This window comes from Crotalus tigris, unplaced genomic scaffold, assembly GCF_016545835.1.
Source record: "Crotalus tigris isolate CLP2741 ecotype Arizona unplaced genomic scaffold, ASM1654583v1 scf7180000024316.1084291, whole genome shotgun sequence".
Classification (NCBI taxonomy): Eukaryota; Metazoa; Chordata; class Lepidosauria; order Squamata; family Viperidae; genus Crotalus; species Crotalus tigris.
In genome coordinates, this window is record NW_024100488.1 from 81,075 (window position 1) to 103,751 (window position 22,677).

Here is a 22,677-nt window from a genome sequence, read left to right on the forward strand (position 1 = left end):
TGCCCCTGGGGCAGCAAGCCCCATTCTGCCTGGCACTGATGAGGCTGCCTAGTTAGGTCACGAAATGCCCGCAAGAAGGCCACCAGGCTCAGCACCAGAGCTCTACAATTATGAAGTGTTGGAGGGATACCTGGGAGACCCAGAATTGGATTCCTTTGTGGCCACAAAAGCTCCCTACCTGAATTTGAACCGGTCCCTCTCTCCGTCCTACCGCCACAGGGGTGTTGTGGGCAGATGCATGGATGCATGGATACCTAGACAAGGATATAGAATCTATTATATTAATATTATATATTAATGTTACATTACATTACATATAGATAGGATACAGATGGATGAGTAGATAAATGGACAGATGGATGGATAGGATATAGATGGATGGATGGATAGATAGATAGATAGGAGATGGACAGATATATAGATAGGAGATAGACGAATAAATAGGTGGATAGATAGGATATAGATGGATAGATAGGAAATGGTAGGATAGATAGATATACACACAGAAATAGGATATAGATGGATGGATAGGTGGATAAATATAGTTAGGAAAGGCAGAGAGCTAGCGATGTTACCTTCCATTCCTGAATAAAATATGGGGTATAAATCTTTTATAGTGCACAGGAGTTCCCCAAATGTGTTGGATTTTCCAGGTGTGTGATCACAGCAAAGCGATATGTCTATGGAGATTCTCAGTCATCCAGATCATGACTGTCCCAAAGGTGCTTTTTCTAGAGGCAACTGGATTTACTTTGTTTTTCCTTGAAAACATTTCGTTTCTCATCCAAGAAGCATCTTCCTTTCTGACATTCAGCCAGAAATTCTTGGGTGTGAAGCGAAACGTCTTGAAAGAAAAGTCCAGTTGCCTTTTGAAAAACCACCTCTGGGACAGCAAAGCTATAAAAACAAGTTCATGCCCTTTTCTGAACTAGAAATTGGGATCTGTCTTTCAACCGAGCCAGGCTGGTTTATGTTACTATCGACAGTATGTATAATCAACATACAATAGTTGTTGTAGGTCTCCAGTGTTACATCCTTGAGGAGTAATAGTGCAAAGAAAGAAAAGTACTGTTGAACTTAAGTCCCTTTCATCATCAACCACACAGCTAAATGTCATTGTGTATTCCTAACCCATTCCCCTCCACCCACCTCTGGAGATCCTATATGTTATTCCACAACACTGACATTTCACATCCAATCCTGTAAAAGGGCATGAAAAATATCAGCAATTTTGTCATTTTCCCGTTTAAAAAACAACCATTTTATTAATGCATATTGCTGCTTTTTTATTCGTGTTATTTACTCCTTCATCTGCAATTTTGATTGTCTCATTCAGGCTTCCTGCAGCATTTCTTGGGTTATTTTCTTTTCAAAGTTTGTTCAGAATAACTGTTTTTGTGTGGAACGCTGAACCACAACTGAGTCATTCACCATTTAAATGAATATGTCACCACAGTAATGCTGGCAGAGGCTGGATTCACTGAATTGCTCTGCCATTTGTATGAAGTCACAGGTATTTAACTATAGTTTATTAAATAAGCTATGATAGAGTAAGTTCAATATGCTAAGCAATAAGCAAAGCGTATAGATTTTCACTCAACACATTAAGCAAAAAGCAAAGAAGTCTACTATGGCTTAATCACATTGCATGAGTTCAGAGAAGCAATACTGAATTGATAGTACTAACTAAAGTAAAGACATTAGATTAAAGTTTTCTAACAGTAAGTACTGACTACTAGTTATTACCATAGTCAGTATCTGCTAGCACAGTGGTTCTCAACCTTTCTAATGCCGTGACCCCATAATACAGTTCCCCATGTTGTGGTGACCCCCAACCACTTATACATCACCAGGTGCCAGGGGCATGGCCAAAGAAAAGAGGAAAAAAATGGCGGACAACCTTGTTTGGCGACCCCCGTGAAATGGTCGTTCGACCCCAAATGGGGTCCCGACCCACAGGTTGAGAACCACCGTGCTAGCAGTTAGAAGATGTGATGAAAACTCCTTAATTGTACAACACATGGATAGACTTCACCATTCCACTGGAAAACCGTGAGCATCCTAGACCAAGCTAAGTCCAAAAACATTAGAGGAGTCCTCAGACTAATCAGCCATCAACAGACACATTGAGATAAGCAACATCTACATCTACATCTACAGTCAAAGGTGAGAATCAAAAAGCCAAAAAAGAAAACCAAAAGACCAAAACATCTCCTCACCAGCAATCAACACCTTAATAAGCAGAGATTAACATCAAGATTATCAGTAAATCAACATTCAAGCAGTAAACAAGACCCCAGTCAAGGAGCTACCAATTCAGACAAACAATCAAGCAAACAATAAACAATTCCTTAATCAAAGAATTATTAATGTTATTGTGTATTGCTGTAATGTTTTAAGGGATTTTAAATTGGTTTTTAATGATTGTAAGCCACCGAAAGGCTTCTCCAGGGGAGATGAATGGCATATAAACTGAAACAAACAAACAAACAAACCACCAAGAACCACCAGCACTGACAGGACAAGTCGTTTGTATATAAGCCAAGAGCATATCCCAGTCCTTTGTAGCACTGATGGTGTTACCTACTTGGGTCATGAAATGTCTGCAAGAAAACAAACAACCTTAGAATGCACCAAAGACTCCATAGTCCTCCTTCTCCTTCTCTTCCTCCTTCTCCTTCTTCTTTTCCTCTCCTTCTCCTCCTCCTCCTCCTAGCACTGATCAAGTTACCTAGTTGGGTCATGAAACGTCTGCAAGAAAACAACCAAGTTCAAAAAGCATCAAGGACGCCCAGTCCTTTCCCTTTTCCTCCCTTCCCCCTCCTCCTTCTTGCCCTCACCCATCCCTTCTCCTTCTCTTTCGTTCCACAAACCCCACTGTCTTTTAGCATTGATGATGTTACCTAGTTGGGTCATGAAACGTCTGCAAGAAAGCAATCTCAGGGAGCACCAAGGACCCCACTGGATTGACAGTCTAGAGTAGAATTACTTGGTCACAGGAGACGAGACCCAGATAAGAAACTGTTCGCTGTAGGTCTGGTTTTTTTTCCCCCTTTGGGGCAGGCCTGGAGAAGAAAGTTACCAACTAGCTTTGACGCATCCCCAGAAACATCTTCAAAACAGGTGTTTAATCCCGCTACTACCTTTCTGTGGGTCTTTTACCCCCGCCCTTGCCTTCTGATCTCATTTGGGATGGGGGATGGCTTTGTCTCTTATTGAATCACGAGATAATGGCGAGATTTCAACACTTTGAAGAGTCGTGATGCTTCGCCTCCATCCTCCAGAGATATCAAAAGTCATTAGGTTGACTCAAGGGTCCCTGGAGCCCCAAACTCACAAATCACCATTGAAGGCAGCAATTCCTAAGCTTCGGTGTTCCACAAACGGTGGGGCTGGAAAGAGCCCATTGTAAATTCCAAGCACCGATGCTCTCGTTCAGCCTGCACCAGCCTGCATAAATACACATTGCTAGCAATCTAGTCCATTATCTAAATTTGTTTGCTTTTACGACAGACTGTTTTGCTCCCATGATTTAAAAGCCAAGAGACGTTGGGTGCTTTTGCTTAAAGATATTCTGAGTGCAAACACAGTCAGTGGACACATGTTGGCAAGGGAATATTGGAGGCTAAACCTGAGTCCATGTGACAATAACCAGGCCAGCCAGCAGATTGCAAATTGTGTTTCGGGTGACCCAAACTGGGGTTTACTCAACCAGAACCAAATCAACCCTTTTGTGGCTTAGTATGACTGATGAACCAATGTTAATGCAAAGATCGCTTAGCTCTCGCGGGACCTCACTCCTGCAAGACACGATCGGCATCTTTTGTAAATTCGGAAGGCTAACAGGATCGTTATCAGAAGGAACCCAAATGTCCTCGCGGATAAATAAAAGTCAGATTATCTACAAAGAAAATAACCTTCCCAGCCGCTCCCAAATTTTTAAAAATCAATTATTCTTGAAAGAGTAGAGGAATGGAATGTGTCAGAACCACTAACTGTAATCCATCATTTAGAGACATCCAATTTGTTGTCCTTTGAAGTTCTTCCTGTCAGTAACTGAATTTGCTTACTTATTAAATTTATAGGCCTCCCATCTCAGGACCCAAACTGACGTTTTGCAGCTTACAATGCCATAAAAACTAATATACAAGCATTAAAATTAATAACAATTAAAATGAGGATGACTGTGGGGTCCCTGGTGCTCTCTGAGCTTGGTGGTTTTCTTGCAGACATTTCATGACCCAATTAGGGAACAGCATCAGTGCTAGAAGGGAGGGGAGTATGTGGAGAAAGAGGAGGAGGAGGACTGTGGGGTCCTTGGTGCTCTCTGAGCTGGGTTGTTTTCTTGCAGACGTTTCATAACCCAACTAGGTAACATCATCAGTGCTAGAAGGGAGGAGGAGGAGGAGGAGGACTGTGGAGTCCTTGGTGTTCTCTGAGCTTGGTGGTTTCCTTGCAGATGTTTTATGACCCAACTAAGTAACATCATCAGTGCTAGAAGGGAGGGGAGTATGTGGAGAAGGAGGAGGAGGACGACGACGACGACTGTGGAGTCCTTGGTGCTCTCTGAGCTTGGTGGTTTTCTTGCAGATGTTTTATGACCCAACTAAGTAACATCATCAGTGCTAGAAGGGAGGAGTATGTGGAGAAGAGGAAGAGGAGGAAGAGAAGGAGGAGGAGGACTGTGGGGTCCTTGGTGCTCTCTGAGCTTGGTGGTTTTCTTGCAGACATTTCATGACCCAACTAAGTAATTTCACACTGATGACAATCAAGCATCTGCAAAGCAAACCATCAAGCCCAGAGAGCGTTTATTTCTTCGTTTATCAAATTTATATGCTGCCCACCTCGCAGTCATCACCAACTCCTCATCAGGATCTTCCACAATGACCAGCCTCAGCATTACATCGCCACAATATCAAAGTCTGAACTTCATTATTGGGGCTGCCAGAGACAGAAAGCAAACATGAGTCTCCGGGCAGAGTAAGAAGACCAGCAGATGCTCTAACGTAGGAAGCTTTTAATGAATTTAAGTTCAACATCATCCTTTGACAGGTGCCGTGGAGACGGGCGCAAAATGCTAAGGGCCAAACTACCACCAAATGGAAAAAGCACACGCTGTGATAGTTCTACATTAAGTTCAGTTTATACCAGATGAGCCTAGCCACTACTCACTGCCGTAGTTGTTAGTTAATAATGTCCTCTTCCCGGTTTTGATTATCTTAATTAACGCTTGGAGAAGAAGAGGGAATATATTACCTGGATTACAGCTTCAGCAAACAAAAGCGAAGTCCTTCATAATGGTGCCAGGAGATTTTTCTGTACGATAAGAGCAGGGTGACAGCTGGAAACTGACAGAGAATCTGGACTGGACTGTGTCTCTTTAGTGAGCTATGGGTGATAGATTCGATTTCCTGAAAATCTGATGTGCATTGGCAGGTTTAACGTTCAATATCAGCAAGAGAGAAAAAAAGCAAACTCTGATTAAAATGATGAAACAGCCATAAAGATATAAACTTATCAATGGTTATTGATTTATTTGGACTAATAGTAGCTGCTTATCTTGATGGCTTTTATACCTTACATACCTGTATCTATATTTCCCTTATCCCATTGCCTTTAAACAGCCGCTTGAATCTGTCAGAAAATATCCTGTTTTAATTATTGTCTTCTCTGGATTGGAAAATTCAGCATCTTATTTTTAGAGATCTGGCTACTGATAGTCCCTAGAAGATGCTAACTACTTCTTTCCTGAACATCTAGCACCTGCAATTTTCTTTTTTATATATATAATACATTTTACTAAGTTTCGCACTTCTGAATACAGGCTATAGAATAACAGAATTGGAAGGGACCTTGGAGGTCTTCTAGTCCAACCCACTGGTCAATCAGGAAACCCAGTTCTATAAGTCTCAGGTTTTTATGTGCACCTTTTAAGTGGAACAACCTGCCTCCAGAAGCTGTGAATGCTCCAACACTGGAAGTTTTCAAAAAGAGATTGGACAACCATTTGTCTGAAATGGGATAGGGTCTCCTACCTGAGCAGGGGGATGGACTAGAAGACCTCCAAGGTCCCTTCCAGATTCTATTCTATTCTATTCTATTCTATTCTATTCTATTCTATTCTATTCTATTCTATTCTATTCTATTCTATTCCATTCCATTCCATTCTATTCTATTCCATTCCATTCCATTCCATATTCTATTCTGTTCTGTTCTGTTCTACAATCTGTCAATTCTAATTCTAATTCCTATTCTTGTTCTATGAGATTAATCCTCATTGTGTTTAATGCTATCAAAGTAATACTGAATGGTATAGTTCTCCTACTTGAGCTGGACTAGAAGACCTCCAAGTTCCCTTCCAGCTCTGCTCTGTACTATTCTATTCTATTCTATTCTATTCTATTCTATTCTATTCTATTCTATTCTATTCTATTCTATTCTAATTTCAATTAAGATTCTATTCTATTCTATTCTATTATTATTTCAGTTAAGACTCTATTCTATTCTATTATTATTTCAATTAAGATTCTATTCTATTTCTATTCTATTCTAATTTTCATTGTACAAACAACTGACCCAAATCGGATTTCGATAAAGGAAAGGAAAAGAGGAAGCAAGGAAGGAATTTCTGCAAATCTTAAATAAACTAAGCTCCACAGAGCTCCCTCTTCCATAGAAATTACTTTTGCAAGCCAAACAAACTTTAGTATCGCTTCGATAGCATTAAACACAACGAGGATTAATCTCATAGAACAATTTGTAGCTTCTCAAATACAAACACCCAATGTTTTCCACCACTGCCTGGTTTCTTTGCATTCTCCATCCTGTTCTCGACACGACAACCAGGGAATAGGTTAAAAGTGTCCTCCACCATCCCCCCCCCCTTATTCCTGGTTTGCTACCTGAGGTGAGATCCTGCCCTTTCTGGATGACATCCAAAGCGGGCATGAGCCTCTCCAGGGATGTTATCTCTCCCTCCGCAGACACCCTCTCCAGGGGAATGATGCGAGAACACCCCCCTCCTCTGACTGCTTTCGCACTCGGCTCAGGCCACCCACTCGAAGCCTTGATAAGGCAAGGGAGCCAGCATTTCCACACAGCAGTCTGGAAGCCTGCTGAGACCTGAGTCCTGAGACCAGCCATAGGTAGGATTCTCTCTGGGTTTTTCTTTTTATTCTTGTTTTCATCTATGATTGCTTCTCCTTCCAGCTCTGGGTTCAAGATTGCTTTTGGGGAGCAGATTTACTTCAAGGCTGTGAGGAACTGGGCAGGTCTAGTTTAAGGAAGAGAAGGACGAGAGGTGACCTGATAGCCGTGTTCCAGTATCTCAGGGGCTGCCCCAAAGAAGAGGGAGTCAAGCTATTCTCCAAAGCGCATGAAGGCAGGACAAGAAGCAATGGGTGGAAACTAATCAAGGAGAGAAGCAACCTAGAACTAAGGAGAAACTTCCTGACAGTTAGAACAGTCAGTGGAACGGCTGGGTGCTCCATCATTGGAGATTTCTACGGAGATTCTCAGTCATCCAGGTGTGGTGGTCCCAAAGGTGTTTTTTTTTTTTCTTCTTCTTCTTTTTCAGGAGGCAACTGGAAACACAAGGAAGTCGAGTTGCCTCCTGAAAAAAAAAGGCTTTTCAGAAGAGACTGGACAACCATTGGTCCAGAATGGCATAGGGTCTCCAGCTTGAGCAGAGGGTTGGACTAGAAGACCTCCAAGGTCCCCTTCCAGCTCTATTATCCTAAGATGTTTCCAGGGTAGAGTGAAATTGCTGTTCAGGAGCTTAGCGGTCGCTGCTTTGTCTGGCAGTGTTATGAATCTATATGCACAACTGTGTCTCTTGTGAAGTTGAATCTGTTGATTTCAAACAGCTATCAAGCTAAGTTTTTTTTTCTTTTTTTTTCCTGTTCACTCGGCAATTATTATTATTTTTTTTGTCCAAGCCTGAGCAAAGCAGACAAACAGAAAAGTTGCCGGAAAAGCGTTAGAAGCAACTTTGAAGTGGGTGTCAAACAGAAACATCAGCCCGTCTTCCATTTACCTGGAGAAGTTTTCAGCTGGCACCGTATCGATTGTCTGGTTGATGAGTTATAGATCTCTCTCCACACACTGTGTGAAGCCCAGGAGTGGCTTGGTTGTTTAAAATGGGAATTATGGGTTAGAGTGTTGGAGAAATGGTGACCCAAGCGGGTGGCTAAACAAGCCAGGGTATATGAGGCTAAACCATCATCTCTCACAAAGGATAAAACCTGCAGAGCGAGTGGAATTTTTAGATCCAAACTTTGATTCCAGAAATTGGAATTTCTCTCCTGTTCTTAAGCGAATCACTGCAGCTGGTAAGTCAGTAACCCAGCTATTAAGTGACTCTGGCTCCTCCATTGACAGACGGTTGCAAAAGGGGATCATGTGACCTTGGGACGCCGCAACCGACATAAAGAGGAGCCAGTGGCCAAGCATCTGATTTTTTGATCCTGTGACCACAGGGATGCTGCAGTAGTTGTGTGAAAAACGGTTGTAAGTCCATTTTTTCAGCGCCATCGTAACTTTGAACTGTCACTAAATGAACTGATGTAAGTCCTACCTGTAGTGGGAACACTTTGATCAGCCAAGGATCAAAATCCAGGTGTTTTGAAGGCAGCCTTTAAATTTATAGCTTGCGGGAACTGTTGGATCTCTTCCGTGCAATGTTAACTTGTGCGAGATTTTTGCATAAATACTTGTACATGTATTCGTGATGTTCCGTATTTTTTGAAGATGCCATGATTTGGCCCTGGACCGTAAATAAAGATATAAAATATAAATCGGGTTTAAAAGGACAACTTTACTTGAGAGCACGGTAGAGCCACATTCATAGGAACCTTTGAATGTGGGTGAACTAAGAGGATTTTTATATCAGCGTCTCTCAAACTTGCAATTTGAAGATCTGTGGACTTCAACCCCCAGAATCTGCCTTCTGTTAGTCCAGTGGTTCTCAACCTGTGGGTCGGGACCCCATTTGAGGTCGAACGACCATTTCACGGGGGGTCGCCAAACAACGCAGTCCGCCATTTTTCCCCCCCTTTTCCTTAGCTGTGCTACTCCCTTTTATTCTATTGGCTTTTGAAAGCCAATAGAAATTGTCCAGGCTGTTTCTGCCCTGCTGAGCCCGCCAAAAGTCCCATTCTGCAAATGGTGCTGCAGCAGTTGAGTAGTCCTTGACTTACGACCGGTTGAGTAGTCCTCGACTTACGACCGGTTGGGGGTCGCGGCATTGAAAAGGTTGAGAACCACTGAGTTAGTCCCTTCTCAGCTTAGTTTGTGAAGAAGGTATGTTCTGTCTGGTCCTAGTCTGAAAATTCATAAAACTCTTTTCATTTGATTAGGAAAAGGGAGAAACGCAGAATGCAGGATCAATGAAATGGGTGCGCGCTATAATTCACCCTGATCATCAGAAACAGCTCTTTGTGCTTTCTTAAGAAAAATAACCAGTTAAGCAGCTGCAGATCCAGCTGGCTGCTCAATTTTATTCATGAATAGACTAGTCAAGGACTGCCTACACCAAACACATTTCTGGCCAACCTCTGTTTCTTCTTTCTCAGACAGTGGCTGGCTGGGTGAGTTCTCGGTTGAAGAACATGGACGAGGACGCTCGGTTCCAAAGACTTTCCCTGAGATGGGGGCTTACTGATCTGTAGAAACCCCCTCCCCTCGGTATGCAGACGTCCCTCGAGCTGTTCCTCCTGTCGATTCAACTCTACCAGACAATAGAGGTGAGGAGTTTGAGGATCTGCCTCTTAATTGTTGTTGTTAATTGCGAAGTCGTGTCCGACCCATCGCGACCCCATGGACAACATTCCTCCAGGCCTTCCTGTCCTCTATCATCTTCTGGAGTCCCTTGAAGCGCACGCCTCCTGCTTCAGTGACTCCATCCAGCCACCTCCTTCTCTGTCGTCCCCTTCTTCTCTTGCCCTCCATCTTTCCCAGCATCAGGCTCTTCTCCAGTGAGTCCTTCCTTCTCACTAGGTGGCCAAAGGACTTGAGTTTCAACTTCAGGATCTGGCCTTCTAAAGAGCAGTCGGGGTTGATCTCTTCTAGGACTGACCAGTTTGATCGCTTTGCAGTCCAGGGGACTCGTAGGAGTCTTCTCCAGCACTAGAATTCGAAGGCCTCCATTCTTTGGCGCTCAGCCTTTCTTAGGGTCCAACTTTTGCATCCATATATTACAACTGGGAAAACCATGGCCTTGACTATACGCACTTTGGCAGGGTGATGTCTCTGCTTTTTAATATGCTAAAAAAATTAACTCCCTCTTATTTAGAATGAATTAATTAGAACAATGAATCAGTGGAACGACTTGCCACTAGACGTCGTGAACGTTCCACCAGTGGAGGTTAAGAGACTGGAGAGCCCCCCCTGTCTGAAATGGAATAGGGTCCCCTGCTTGAGCAGCGGGTTGGTCCAGAACAGGGGTCCCCAACTTTGGCAACTTTAAGACCTGTGGACTTCAACTCCCAGAATTCCCCAGCCAGCCATGCTGGCTGGGGAATTCTGGGAGTTGAAGTCCACAGGTCTTAAAGTTGCCAAGGTTGGGGTCCCCAGGTCTAGAAGACCTCCAGGTTTCTTCCGTTATTCTGTATTCTGCAGTCAGATGAAATGTTGAGATCCTTTCTTGTTTCAGCACCTTGGAGAGCAATTTATCACTTTTTCCCAAAGGCACTGATGACGGTTCTTCACACTTACGACCGTTGCAGCACCCTCCAAGGCCACCTGATCAAAATTTAGACACTTGGCCACTGACTCATACTTAGGACGGTTGCAGTGTCCTGGGGTCACGTGATCCCCTTTTGGCGGCCTTCTGACCAGCAAAGCCAATTGGGATTCTGTTCGTTCTGTTCAATTCTTTTGCTCTGTAACAACTTTCAAGTTGACTTTTCACTTGACTCTCAACCCGGCTTACGACCGCGATCGGCACCAGAATTTCCGGTGTCAAGCAAGGCGGTTGTAAAGTGAGACGTGCCCGATTTTCCCGCCTTTCTTTCCCATGGGGAAGGGAATCACCGCGGCTGGGAAATGGATTTTGATCGCGTGACCTTGGAGCGGGGAGAAATGCTGCAATGGTCGTCAGTCTGAGGACTGGTTGCAAGTCACTTTGTTTTCAGGGCCGTTGTAACTGTGAATGGTCACTAAACGAGTTTTGCCAGGAAAAGCTCGGCTGTTTTCCGAGAAGCAAAATCAAGGGGGAAAGCTGGATTTGCCTAACAATTCTGCATTTGCTTAACAACTGCAGGGAGTCACTTAACAACCAGGGCAACAAAAAATGTGGTAAAATCAGGCACGATCCATTTAACAACTGCCTTGCTTAGCAAAGAAAATCTGCCTTTCAATTGCCATCGTAAGTTGAGGATTACCTGTAATGGGCCTGGATGGGGAGGGTGAGCAGGAGAAAAACATGGTTGGGAGGGGGCCACGGGGTCAAAAAGCTTGAGAAACTGGTTTAAATGTCACTCCTGATAAAAAATAAATAAAATGCAGCCCCTACCCCCTCATCCAAAAAGAGTGCAGAGAAGAGCAACAAAGGTGATCAGGGGACTGGAGGCTAAAGCATATGAGGAACAGTTGCTGGAATTGGGAATGTCCAGTTTAATGAAGAGAAGGATGAGGGGGGACATGATAGCCATGTTCCAGTATCTCAGGGGCTGCCCCAAAGAAGAAGGAGTCAAGCTATTCTCCAAAGCGCCTGAAGGCAGGACAAGAAGCAGCGGATGGAAACTAACCAAGGAGAGAAGCAACCTGGAACTAAGGAGCAACTTCCTGACAGTTAGAACAATTAACCAGTGGAACAACCTGCCTCCAGAAGCAGTGAATGCTCTACCACTGGAAGTTTTTAAGAAGAGACTAGAAAGCCATTTGTCCGAAATGGTATAGGGTTCTTGCCTGAGCAGGGGGTTGGACTGAATGACCTCCAAGATTCCTTCCAACTTTATTAATATTATTTATTATTATTATTATTGTTGTTATTATTATTATCCATGAAAAGTACATTCAACTTTCCAACTTTGCAGCTTCATTCTCGACTTCCAATTTTGGGGTGAACTTACCCCTCTGCTTCCTCTTGTGTATTGCAGGCTCACCCCACAGGGCCCTCCGTCCAAGGGATGTTGGAAGCCTGGCAGAGATACCACGAGGACTGCCTCCGCCAGATGACCGAAGACCCTCCACCGACAGGTGCAGGAATACATAGATGCTTTTTCACTCTTGTGATTCGGTGTTCACCTTAGGCTTCTCCCAAGGTAGCACTGGGTCTCAACCTTGGCAACTTGAAGATGGGTGGACTCCAGCTCCCAGAATTCCTGAGCCAGCGTGGAACTCTGGGAGTTGAAGTCCACCCATCTTAAAGTTCCACGCTGGCTGGGGAATTCTGGCTGTTGACATCCACCCATCTTAAATTTGCATGCAGCTGGGGAATTCTGGGAGTTGAAATCCACCTACCTTAAAGTTGCATGCTGGCTGGGGAATTCTGGGTGTTGACGTCCACCCGTCTTAAAGTTCATGCTGGTTGGAGAATTCTGGGAGTTGAAGTCCACCCATCTTAAACTTGCATGCCGTCTTAAAGTTCCTCGGGGTGAGAAACACTGCTATAGTTTCTCCCTTCTCAGTCTGCTACAGCACTAATTTCAACTTTCCTGTTAAAAAAATGTGCATTAAAACCCACAGCTCATCTTGCAGGTGAACATTTTTTCATGCACATTGCTGTATCCCCACTGCAAAAGTGAACTCTGTTTTTTTGCAGCTGCTTGCCTTGTTTAGGAAATGATAGAGAAGGCAGAAATATTATCTGTATAGTAAATAACGCGGTGGGGAGGATTTCAGCCTGTGGGTATATTTGCAAAATGCTAATTGACAGCAAGATTCACACCCAACCCAAGCTGGATGTACATTGCACCAGTGCAGCCAAAATGCAGAATTTTGTTCTGGTTTTCCAAAAGCCAATTTGGAATGTTGACTTAATATTAACCAGGACAAACGTCTCATCCTTAACAGAGGCAGTTGTGGTCTTTCAAAAGTGTGAGGCAAATCTTGCAGTGTCTCACAAGCCCAAAAGGTGGGATGTGTGGATGAGTAAACCTCCAAGCTTGTTGTAAATATTTTTGCTCTTTTCCATAACCAGTGGAATCTATTATGCAAAAAAAAAAAAAAAAAAACCCAAATATACATGCCTAAGAAACTGTTTTTCTTGGCATAAATGCTATTGAGGAAGAATTGCACACTTCTTATTGTCAGATACAAATTGTGTCACATCCTTCAGCCTGGTGGCTAGATATATTTGTTTTCCCAGCAATTTTTATGTATTTTTCAGGTAATAAAGCTCATGCCACGATGGAGCTTTTAAATCTGAGTTCATTGTTGCTGGCTCTGTTTTTCTTACTGTATATATTTCTACCCACTTTGTCAAAGTGCCTTATGTTGGTTGACTTCTCGTTTGTTCATTCCCCTTTTCCTCCCCTCTGTTGTGTTGTAGGCCTGGTGTGCAACCGTACATTTGATATGTACGCATGTTGGGGCGATGCCCTTCCCAATATGTCAGCCCAGGTTCCTTGTCCCTGGTACCTCCCGTGGCACCAGCAAGGTGAGTGCTGTTTGAGGCAGAGAATGGAATGGAATGGAACGGAACAGAACATAATAGAATCTATCCCAGTGGTTCTCCACCTGTGGGTCGGGACCCCATTTGGGGTCGAACGACCATTTCACGGGGGTCGCCAAACAACGCAGTCCGCCATTTTTTCCCCTTTTCTTAGCTGTGCTACTCCCTTTTATTCTATTGGCTTCTGAAAGCCAATAGAATAGACTCTCTTGAATAGAGTCTAATTCTATTGGCTTTCAAAAGCCCATAGGAATTGTCCAGGCTGTCTCTGCCCTGCTGAGACCGCCAAAAGCCCGTCTGCAAATGGTGCTGCACCAGTTGAGTAGTCCTCGACTTACGACCGGTTGAGTAGTCCTCGACTTATGACCGGTTGGTGGTCGCGGCATTAAAAAGGTTGAGAACCATTGATCTATCCCATCTTATTCTCTCTTTCTCTCCCTGGCAGTGCAAGATGGGTTTGTGTTCCAGAAATGTGGCGCGGATGGGCAGTGGGTGGTTGATGCCTCAGGATTGCCGTGGCGTGATCATTCCCAGTGCGTGGGCCCCAACAACGATATCCCTTTCCAGGTAAAATCTATTACATCAGGAAAGTCCAACAGTGACCACTTTAAGACCTGTGGACTTCAACTCCCAAAATTCCTTAGCCAGCCATGCTGGTTGGGGAATTCTGGGAGTTGAAGTCCACTGGTCTTAAAGTTGCTAAAAGCTAGACACCCTCTCTGTTAGAGCAAAGACTGTAAATCTGGTGTGCTTGGAGCAGATTTCTAGATGTTCAGGTCATAACTCATTATTCATTAGTCCTCCACTTACGACAGCTCATTTAGTGACCGTTCAAAGTTGGAACGGCACTGAAAGAAGTGACTTATGACTGTTTTTCACACTTAGGGCCATTGTAGCATCCCCACGGGTCACGGGATCAAATCCTAGTGATTGGCCCAAAGTCACCCAGCTGGCTTTCATGCCGAAGGCAGGACTAGAACTCCCAACCTCCTGGTGATTGGCCCAAAGTCACCCAGCTGCCTTTCATGCCTGAGGCGGGACTAGAACTCACCGTCTCCAAATCACCCAGCCAGCCAAAGACAGGATTCGAATTCTCACCGTCTCCCGGTGATTGACCCAAAGTCATCCAGTCGGCTTTCATGCTGAAGGTGGAACTAGAAGTCACAATCTCCTGGTTCCCAGGCCAGCACCTTAACCAGCAGACCAAACCGGCATCGGGAAGGAAATTCTGGTTTAAACAGGATCTGTTCATTCACATCCTTCATATGGGGATGCTGTTTTTAAACAGGAGTATCTCTGAATTTCTCTCTGCCTCCAGAAACATTTGTGGATCCTGGAACAATTTCGCCGAATGTACACAGCGGGATACTCCGTCTCGCTCATCTCTCTCCTTGTGGCTTTGTCGCTGCTGGCAGCGTTCAGGTATGAAGAAGCTGGATCCAAAGGCCCGTGCCAAAGCCTCTGAAATCTTATAATTGTTGGAAGAGAGGTTGGGACTGGGGAGCAGGAAGGGCTAAATTAATCCCCCCATCCGGTTTTGTCCATCGCCAAGATCGTTCCTATAATCTGGATATGGCAGACAATATATGAGGAGAGCACCGTTACTCTACGGTAGACAAGAAATGGGTGCTACCAGGTAGATGTTTTTGACTCTTGGCGACTTTAAGAGAGGTGGACTTCAACTCCCAGAATTCCCATAGCTGGCACAGCTTAGAAAGGGTTCAGCTTCATTGTTCAGGGGGTCAAAAGAGACGGTGGGAGATTTGTACTTGCAAGATTCTGTTAATGTAGCCTTACAATAGTGCAGGGCTCTCCAACCTTGGCAACTTTTAAGACTTGTGGACTTCAACTCCCAGAATTCCTCAGCCAGCCATGCTGGCTGAGGAATTCTGGGAGCTGAAGTCCACAAGTCATAAAAGGGCCACGTTTGAAGACCCCTGCAATAATGTACGTAGAATTAGCTCACGGGGTAGTGTTTCCTGTTGGCCTTCTGGGGAGGCTGAACTGAACTCGATCGGATGGCGCTACGCATTGTGTCTCTTCTCCCAGGAAACTTCGCTGCCTGCGCAATTACGTCCACATGAACCTGTTCCTGTCCTACGTGCTGAGGGCCGTCTCCATCCTTCTCCGAGACACCCTCCTCTGGCGTCACTTCCCCAAGGACCTCCAGGTGGACCTCTCGGGCCTTCCACGGGGGCAGGTATCTCTTCCTACCAGGGCGGATCCTGGGGTCGGGCAGGACAGAGACAGGAGGATGGAGGGATGAGGAGTTGGAGGGTCCTGGATTTGCATTTAATTTTCCTTCCTTCCTTTTTTTTCTTTCCTTCCTTCCTCTTATTTCTCTCCTTCTTTCTATTCTTATTCTTCCTTCCTTCCTTCCCTCCCTTTCTTTTTCTTTCTTTCTTCCTTTCTTATTGTTCTCCTGTCTTTCTCTTTCCTCCTTCTTTCTATTCTTATTCTTTTCTTTCTTTCTTTGTCTTTGTCCTTTCTATTCTTATTCTTCCTTCCTTCCTTCCTTCCCTTTCCTCCCTTTCTTTTTTCTTCTTTCCTTCCTTCCTTATTGTTCTCCTTCTGTCTTTCTCTTTGTCCTTCCTCCTTTTCTATTCTTTCTTTCCTTCCTTCCTCCCTTTTTTTCTTTCCTTCCTTCCTCTTATTTCTCTCCTTCTGTCTTTCTTTGTCCTTCTTCTTTCTATTCTTATTCTTCCTTCCTTCCTTCCCTTCCCTCCCTCCCTTTTTTTTATTTCTCTTTCTTTCTTCCCTCCTTTATTGTTCTCCTTCTGTCTTTCTCTTTGTCCTTCCTCCTTCTTTCTATTCTTATTATCCTTTCTTTCTTTCTTTCTTTCTTTCTTTCTTTCTTTCTTTCTTTCTTTCTTTTCTTTCTTTCCAGGCTGTAACTGGCTGTCGGCTGGCACAAATCTTAACCCAATATTGTGTCTGCGCAAACTACTTTTGGCTACTAGTAGAAGGGGTCTACCTCCACAACCTGCTGGGACCTTTGGCCCTCTTGGAAGAAGGTTACTTCCCTGTGTATCTACTCCTTGGATGGGGTGAGTCAGTTGGTTGGTATTACATTTCAGAAAGAGATATTTTTAATTGATATTATTTATTTGGCTTCATACCCTGAGGTTTAATTTGCTGGCCCACCCAGAAACAGCGGACAATTAGCAATTAAAGGACTATGGGTATATGTCATCACGATAAACAATCCTGGCTAATAAGAACCTTCCACAGACACGGTAGTCCTTGACTTATGACCTCAATTGGGCCAAGAATTCTGGGAGTTGAAGTTTACAGGTCTTAAAGTTGCCAAGGTTGGACACACCTGTCTTAGGTATTTCACGGAAGGAGAGTTATAAAAGATTACGCCATCCCAGATAAGATTCAGCCAATAGTTCTACCTGTATTGCAGGCATAAGCTGCAGCTCCCTAGATTTCATTTTAATATAAGGAAGAACTTTCTGATCTGTGAATGTTTGTTTTTTTCCTATAGGGGCACCCATCCTCTTCGTCATCCCTTGGGGGATCATGAGATACCTCTATGAAAACAATGAGTAAGTTTAGTTAAAGTTACTTTCTGCTGCATCTTATAAAAAAATTATACGAGCTACTAATAGATTAATACAAATAAATATCCATAATTAGGCTTACACATCAGCCCAGAATTGATAGGAAAAAAAAATAACCTGGAGCCTGCAGAGTGGTTACAGAGAACTTGCCAGCCATACACCCCAACCATCATATATATGAGACAGTTACCAAGCATTTTAATTTGGATCATGTGACCAGGGGGTTGCTGCAAAGGTCGTAACTGTGAAAAACGGTCCTAAGTCGCTTTTTTCACTGCCCTTGTAGCTTTGAATGGTCACTAAACTAACTGTTGTAAGTAGAGACCACCTATCTATATTATCAGTTTGGGAACCGTTGCCTATTCAACCCAGCACATTTATTACGGTAAAAATTCACAGGTCCACCCAGTGAGTCAGTGACCTGTTACTGCCAGTTAATTAATGACTTTATTTAATCTGCTTAAATGCACATCCCAGAATAACCAATTCTTCTGAAGGAGAGAGGAAGGAGCCGAGTTTTATTTTTAGCTTAGCCGTGTGTGGTTTTCACGGAACAAAGTGCCTCTTTTGAATTGCCAAATGAAAGATTTCTCAGTAGACTTACGGCGGTCTGGAAGTTCCTTCTTTTTGAAGTCCTGCCAGATTTACTAAAATACCCCATTTGGGAAAAGAAGGTTTATTCCAGTAGGATAAATTGTCTTCTTCCTTCTAAATTGTGGGTTTTTATTTTTATTTCCATTTTTAATGGTTAGGTGCTGGGAGAGAAACGACAACCTGGGTTACTGGTGGATTATCCGTTGCCCAATCTTGGTGTCAATTCTGGTAAGTCCCAAAGGAACACAAAGGCTGCTGTGTTCTTGGCAGGATCGCTTCCTGACCTGTAAAAATTTTAATACAGGTAATCCTCAGACTTACAACAGCTCACTTAGTGACTGAAAAAAAGGGAGTCGTGATCGTGTTTCCACACTTATGGCACGCTGCAGCGTCCCCTTGGTTACGTGATCAAAATTCTTGGCAACTGATTCGTATTTATGACGGTCGCAGTGTCTTGGGGTCACGTGATCCCCTTTTATGACCTTTGGAGAAGCAGAATCAATGGGGAAGAAGCCAGATTCACTTCACAACTGTGTTACCAATTTAACCACTGTAGGGACTCCCTTAACAACTGTAGCCAGAAAGGTCGTAAAATGGCGCAAAACTCATTTAACTGTCTCATTTAACAACATAATTTTTTGTCTCCATTTGATCGTCAGTCGAGGGCCACAGTACAACTTGCCAAGAAGACTTAAGCAGGTTTTTTTCTGTGTGCCGCCCGATATGCAGGTGACAGGTGTGGGCAGGAAGGCAAGCCGTAAAAACCAACCCCTGGATTTATTATACCTGTATATTGCTTTGTTTTCTGCGTTCCTGTTTTTTTACTAGGTTTTGAAATGAGCCTTTTAAATTCTGGCTTTTAATGATTCACCACCTGCATGCTTTTTTTCCTTGTGAAAAAAGTGAGATGCGGATCCAAGGCCCCATCCAAGTAAAAAAAAACCAAAAAACTTCAGCTCGCTTTTCCATCCAGATTTCTGGGCCCTGAAATATAAAAGAGGGTGTCGCAATTACTAGTAAATCTCAGGTGTCACCCCTTGGCCTTACCTGGCTAACTCTTTGTCTAAATATTTTGTGCCATCTGTCAGAAACAGCGTAGGACAGTATTTATCAGTCTTAGCAACTTTCAGTTGCTGGCTGGGGGATTCTGGGAATTGAAGTCCACACATCTTAAAGTTGCTGGTTGGGAGACTCTGGGAGTTGAAACGTACACATCTTAAACTTGCTGGCCAGGGGATTCTGGGAGTTGAAGTCCACACATCTTAAAGCTGTATGCTGGCTGGGGAATTCTGGGAGCTGAAGTCCACACATCTCAAAATGGCCAAGTTTAAGATACGCTGGTCAAGAAAAAGCAAAAGTCCAGATGTGATGGGTGTCCATAGAATGCAGCTGCATTTTTGGCCCTTTTTCTTACTATGTCCTGCAACATTTATAGTACTCTCTTTTAACCTGTTGGGATGCCTCTGCCGAAGTGCTCTACTGGATGAATGCAGCAAAACTGCGGAATTTGTGAATATCCACCTCATTTTTTTCCCATCCTGTTTCCCAGGTAAATTTTGTGATTTTCATCCGGGTTCTTCAGATCCTGAACTCCAAACTTCGTGCGCAGCAAATGCATTACACGGATTACAAGTGTAGGTAAGGAAATTAAGTTCCGGATAAGATGGAGCCGTGATAGGGTGGGAATGCCAGAAGAATTTTTATTTATTTATGGATTTATTCCCCATCTTTATTATTTTTAAAAAAACAACTTCAAGTGGCATGCATACACCTATCTCCTCCTATTTTCTCTCCAGCAACTCTGTGAGGTGAGATGGGCTGAGAAAGAAGGACTGGCTCAAAGTCACCCAGGTGACTTTCATGCCTAAGGCAACACTAGAACTCACCATCTCCTGGTGATTGGCCCAAAGTCACCCAGCCAGCTTTTATGCCTAAAGCAGGATTAGAACTCACCGTCTCCTGGTGATTGATCCAAAGTCACCCAGCCAGCTTTTATGCCTAAAGCAGGACTAGAAGTCACCGTCTCCTGGTGATTGATCCAAAGTCACCCAGCCAGCTTTTATGCCTAAAGCAGGACTAGAACTCACCGTCTCCTGGTTAATGGCCCAAAGTTACCCAGCCAGATTTCATGCTTAAGGCAGGACTAGAACTCACCATCTCCTGGTTTTTACCCTTATGCCTTCACCATTAGACCAAACTGGATCCTTGTCCCTGGGTTTGGCTTTGTGTGTGTGAACATCGTCTACACGGTCTCTTTTCCCTGCTCAGGTTGGCCAGGTCGACTTTAACCCTCATCCCTCTGCTGGGCACCCACGAGGTGGCCTTCGCCCTGGTGACGGAGGAGCAGGCTCAGGGCGCCTTGCGCTACGTCAAATTCTTCTTTGAGCTCTTCTTCAACTCCGTCCAGGTGAGGCAGCCTTACCTGTTGTGCATTTGGGAAGCAGACAGATTTGTTCAATTAATGAATGAATGAGATGTATGCAGCTCCCCATTTCCTATAGCAAATTACAACAAGCATAGGAAAACCCTAATGCAGGGGTCTGCAATCTAGACAATTTGAAGACTTGTGGGCTTCAGCTCCCAGAATTCCTCATTCTGGCTGAGGAATTCTGGGAGCTGAAGTCCACAAGTCTTAAAGTTGTCAAGGTTGCAGACCCTTGCCCTAATGTTTTTTTTTTTAAAGGCAAACTCTCCAGCATCAGGCAACCTCTAAATCTAAAAAGAAAAAAGAAAACCCACCCAATTTATTATTTTTAATAAGAACAATATCTCCAGTAGGGCCAAGCTTCATCAAAAACCAAGCTAATCACGAAAATTGCCAGGCTTTTATGCATTTATGGTGGGGGGGTTTCCACCAAAGGGGGCTGTAATTGCTTAAAACCAGCCAAAGCAAGATAATTCCATTTCCCCCCCCCCCTTGTTTGTTCGTTTTCAGGGTTTGTTGGTGAGCACGCTTTACTGCTTTCTCAATAAAGAGGTAAGGTCACTCTCCAGCTGACCCTCTTGGAAATGCAGGCTTGGGGCTGAGCCAGTTCTTTGAAAAAAACGATCATAAGTCACATTTTTCAGGGCCATCATAACTCTGAACGGTCATTAAACAAGTGGTTGTGTAAGTTGAGAACTACCTATAGCGCGAATTCAGCGAAGTAGCAGTGGCAGCTTTCCAGCTCTTCACAGACTCATCAAATCCCAGAATTTGGGGGCGGGGGGTCCCTCAAGGCCATCCAATCCAACCCCACTTCGGTTCAGGAATTTGAATGCAAGCAATTGGCTGTTTACCAAAATGGGGGGGGGATCTGTTGTCCCCGCTGAAGCAACTTACCTACGGCATGTGGTCTCTCTGCTTTCTTCCTCCAGGTCCAGTCCGAGGTCCAGAGAAAGTGGCAGACGTGCTGGTTGGACATCGGCCTGCTTAAGAAACCGGGACGCCACTTCGGCCTCTGGCGTTCCTGGGGCAACCGAAAAAGCCAGAACAGGAAGCCCACCTGCGCTCAGATTTACATCCAAGTAGGACACAAAATTGCCCCGAGTGACTTGGACCATGCAGCAGGGGCTCCGTTCCAGCGTGCGCCCACAAACTATAACTCCCACTGGTACATCCCCATCAGCATGAAAGCGGAGAATTAGCACAGCGACCACATCTTCAGAGACTGTGGCTGACGCCAGCTCCCTTCCAGATGTGGGGAAAACCTGCCAGCCATAGCAAAGATTAAGGGATCTTAAGACAGACAGGAAGCCGATGCAGCTGTGAACATCTGGAGGAAGAATGGAACAAAATTGTACTTGCGAGCACAAAAAAGTCACCACTAGGCGATCACCATGGGAACTTTGGAAACTATAAGTGGGTGGATTTTACTTTGCCTTTTTGGTGGGTTATTAAGGAAGCTGGCAAGACTTACATACAACTGCCGTGACAGACACAATCTGGAACAATTCTCAGGGGTCAGAACTTTTGCGATCTTGCGATCTCACGATGACTTCATGCAGACTCCATGTTTTCTTGGCAACAGCATAGAAATGGTTTTCCGTTGGCCTTTTTTGAGATTGTTTTTGTTAAAAAAATCTCCCACTCTGCCTATTTCCCAGGTTTTATACCTGTTGAGTCCAGTTTTTGTTTTTATTTATTTTATTTTATAAAATAAGATTTAATGCAACTTTCAAATTGCTGTTATCTTTACAGGTATACGTAAGAAACCTCTGATTGACGGAATCCTTGAATTGATCTTAAAAGGACAGATTTTTTTTACTGGGATTTCCAGGCTTTGTGAAGAGATAATAAGCTTGGGACGTCTAATTGCTGTGGTTTTCTTGCAAGCTCATCGCTTATTGGTGCAATATTTTATTTATTGTTGTGAATTAAAAATGGTCGTCTCTGCAGCTCTTGTGGGCACAATGGAATTATTGCCTGGAAGATAACTCAAATGGAGATCCTGTGTTTTCCTGGATTGGGGCAGATTTGGGGTGGATGCTGGTTGGGGAATTCTGGGAGTTGAAGTCCCACACATCCAGTGATGGAGCACCCACAATTTCGGGAGGCCAGAAGTTCTACTGGTTAATTGTATTCACTGTCAGGAAATTTCTCATTTCTAGATTGCTTCTCTCCTTGATCAGTTTCCACCCATTGCTTCTTGTCCTGCCCTCAGATGCTTTGGAGAATAGCTTGATTTTAGATAGATGGATGGATAGATAGATAGATAGATAGATAGATAGATAGATAGATAGATAGATAGATAGATAGACAGACAGACAGACAGACAGACAGATAGGCAGATAGGCAGGCAGGCAGGCTGGTAGACAGACAGACAGATAGATAGGTAGGTAGGTAGGTAGACAGACAGACAGACAGACGGGCTGGTAGACAGACAGACAGACAGACAGATAGATAACCTTTATTGTCATTTT

General features: G+C 44.0%; 1 protein-coding gene and 1 long non-coding RNA gene across 4 annotated transcripts; one reads left to right on the forward strand and one right to left on the reverse strand.

Moving 5' to 3' along the window:
* Nucleotides 1-186: 186 nt before the first annotated feature.
* LOC120299812 lies at nucleotides 187-14,912 on the reverse strand. Its single transcript, XR_005554486.1, has 4 exons — nucleotides 14,667-14,912; nucleotides 12,463-12,656; nucleotides 5,257-5,419; nucleotides 187-254 (listed from the first exon to the last, which is right to left on the reverse strand). It is a non-coding gene; the product is annotated as an uncharacterized LOC120299812 (long non-coding RNA).
* Nucleotides 6,889-22,152, forward strand: GIPR (gastric inhibitory polypeptide receptor). 3 transcript variants are annotated; one of them, XM_039325031.1, is made up of 15 exons: nucleotides 6,889-7,145; nucleotides 7,938-8,330; nucleotides 9,573-9,743; nucleotides 12,099-12,198; nucleotides 13,493-13,600; nucleotides 14,061-14,182; nucleotides 14,934-15,037; nucleotides 15,665-15,815; nucleotides 16,503-16,662; nucleotides 17,106-17,166; nucleotides 17,934-18,003; nucleotides 19,325-19,413; nucleotides 20,044-20,182; nucleotides 20,711-20,752; nucleotides 21,133-22,152. In XM_039325031.1, the coding sequence occupies exons 3-15, from the start codon at nucleotides 9,687-9,689 to the stop codon at nucleotides 21,400-21,402; spliced, it is 1,473 nt and encodes a 490-aa protein (XP_039180965.1). In that variant the 5' UTR covers nucleotides 6,889-7,145; nucleotides 7,938-8,330; nucleotides 9,573-9,686; the 3' UTR covers nucleotides 21,403-22,152. The 3 variants fall into 3 exon arrangements, with proteins under 3 accessions (XP_039180965.1, XP_039180964.1, XP_039180963.1); XM_039325030.1 differs by lacking the exon at nucleotides 7,938-8,330 and adding an exon at nucleotides 8,380-8,508; XM_039325029.1 differs by lacking the exon at nucleotides 7,938-8,330.
* Nucleotides 22,153-22,677: the final 525 nt, after the last annotated feature.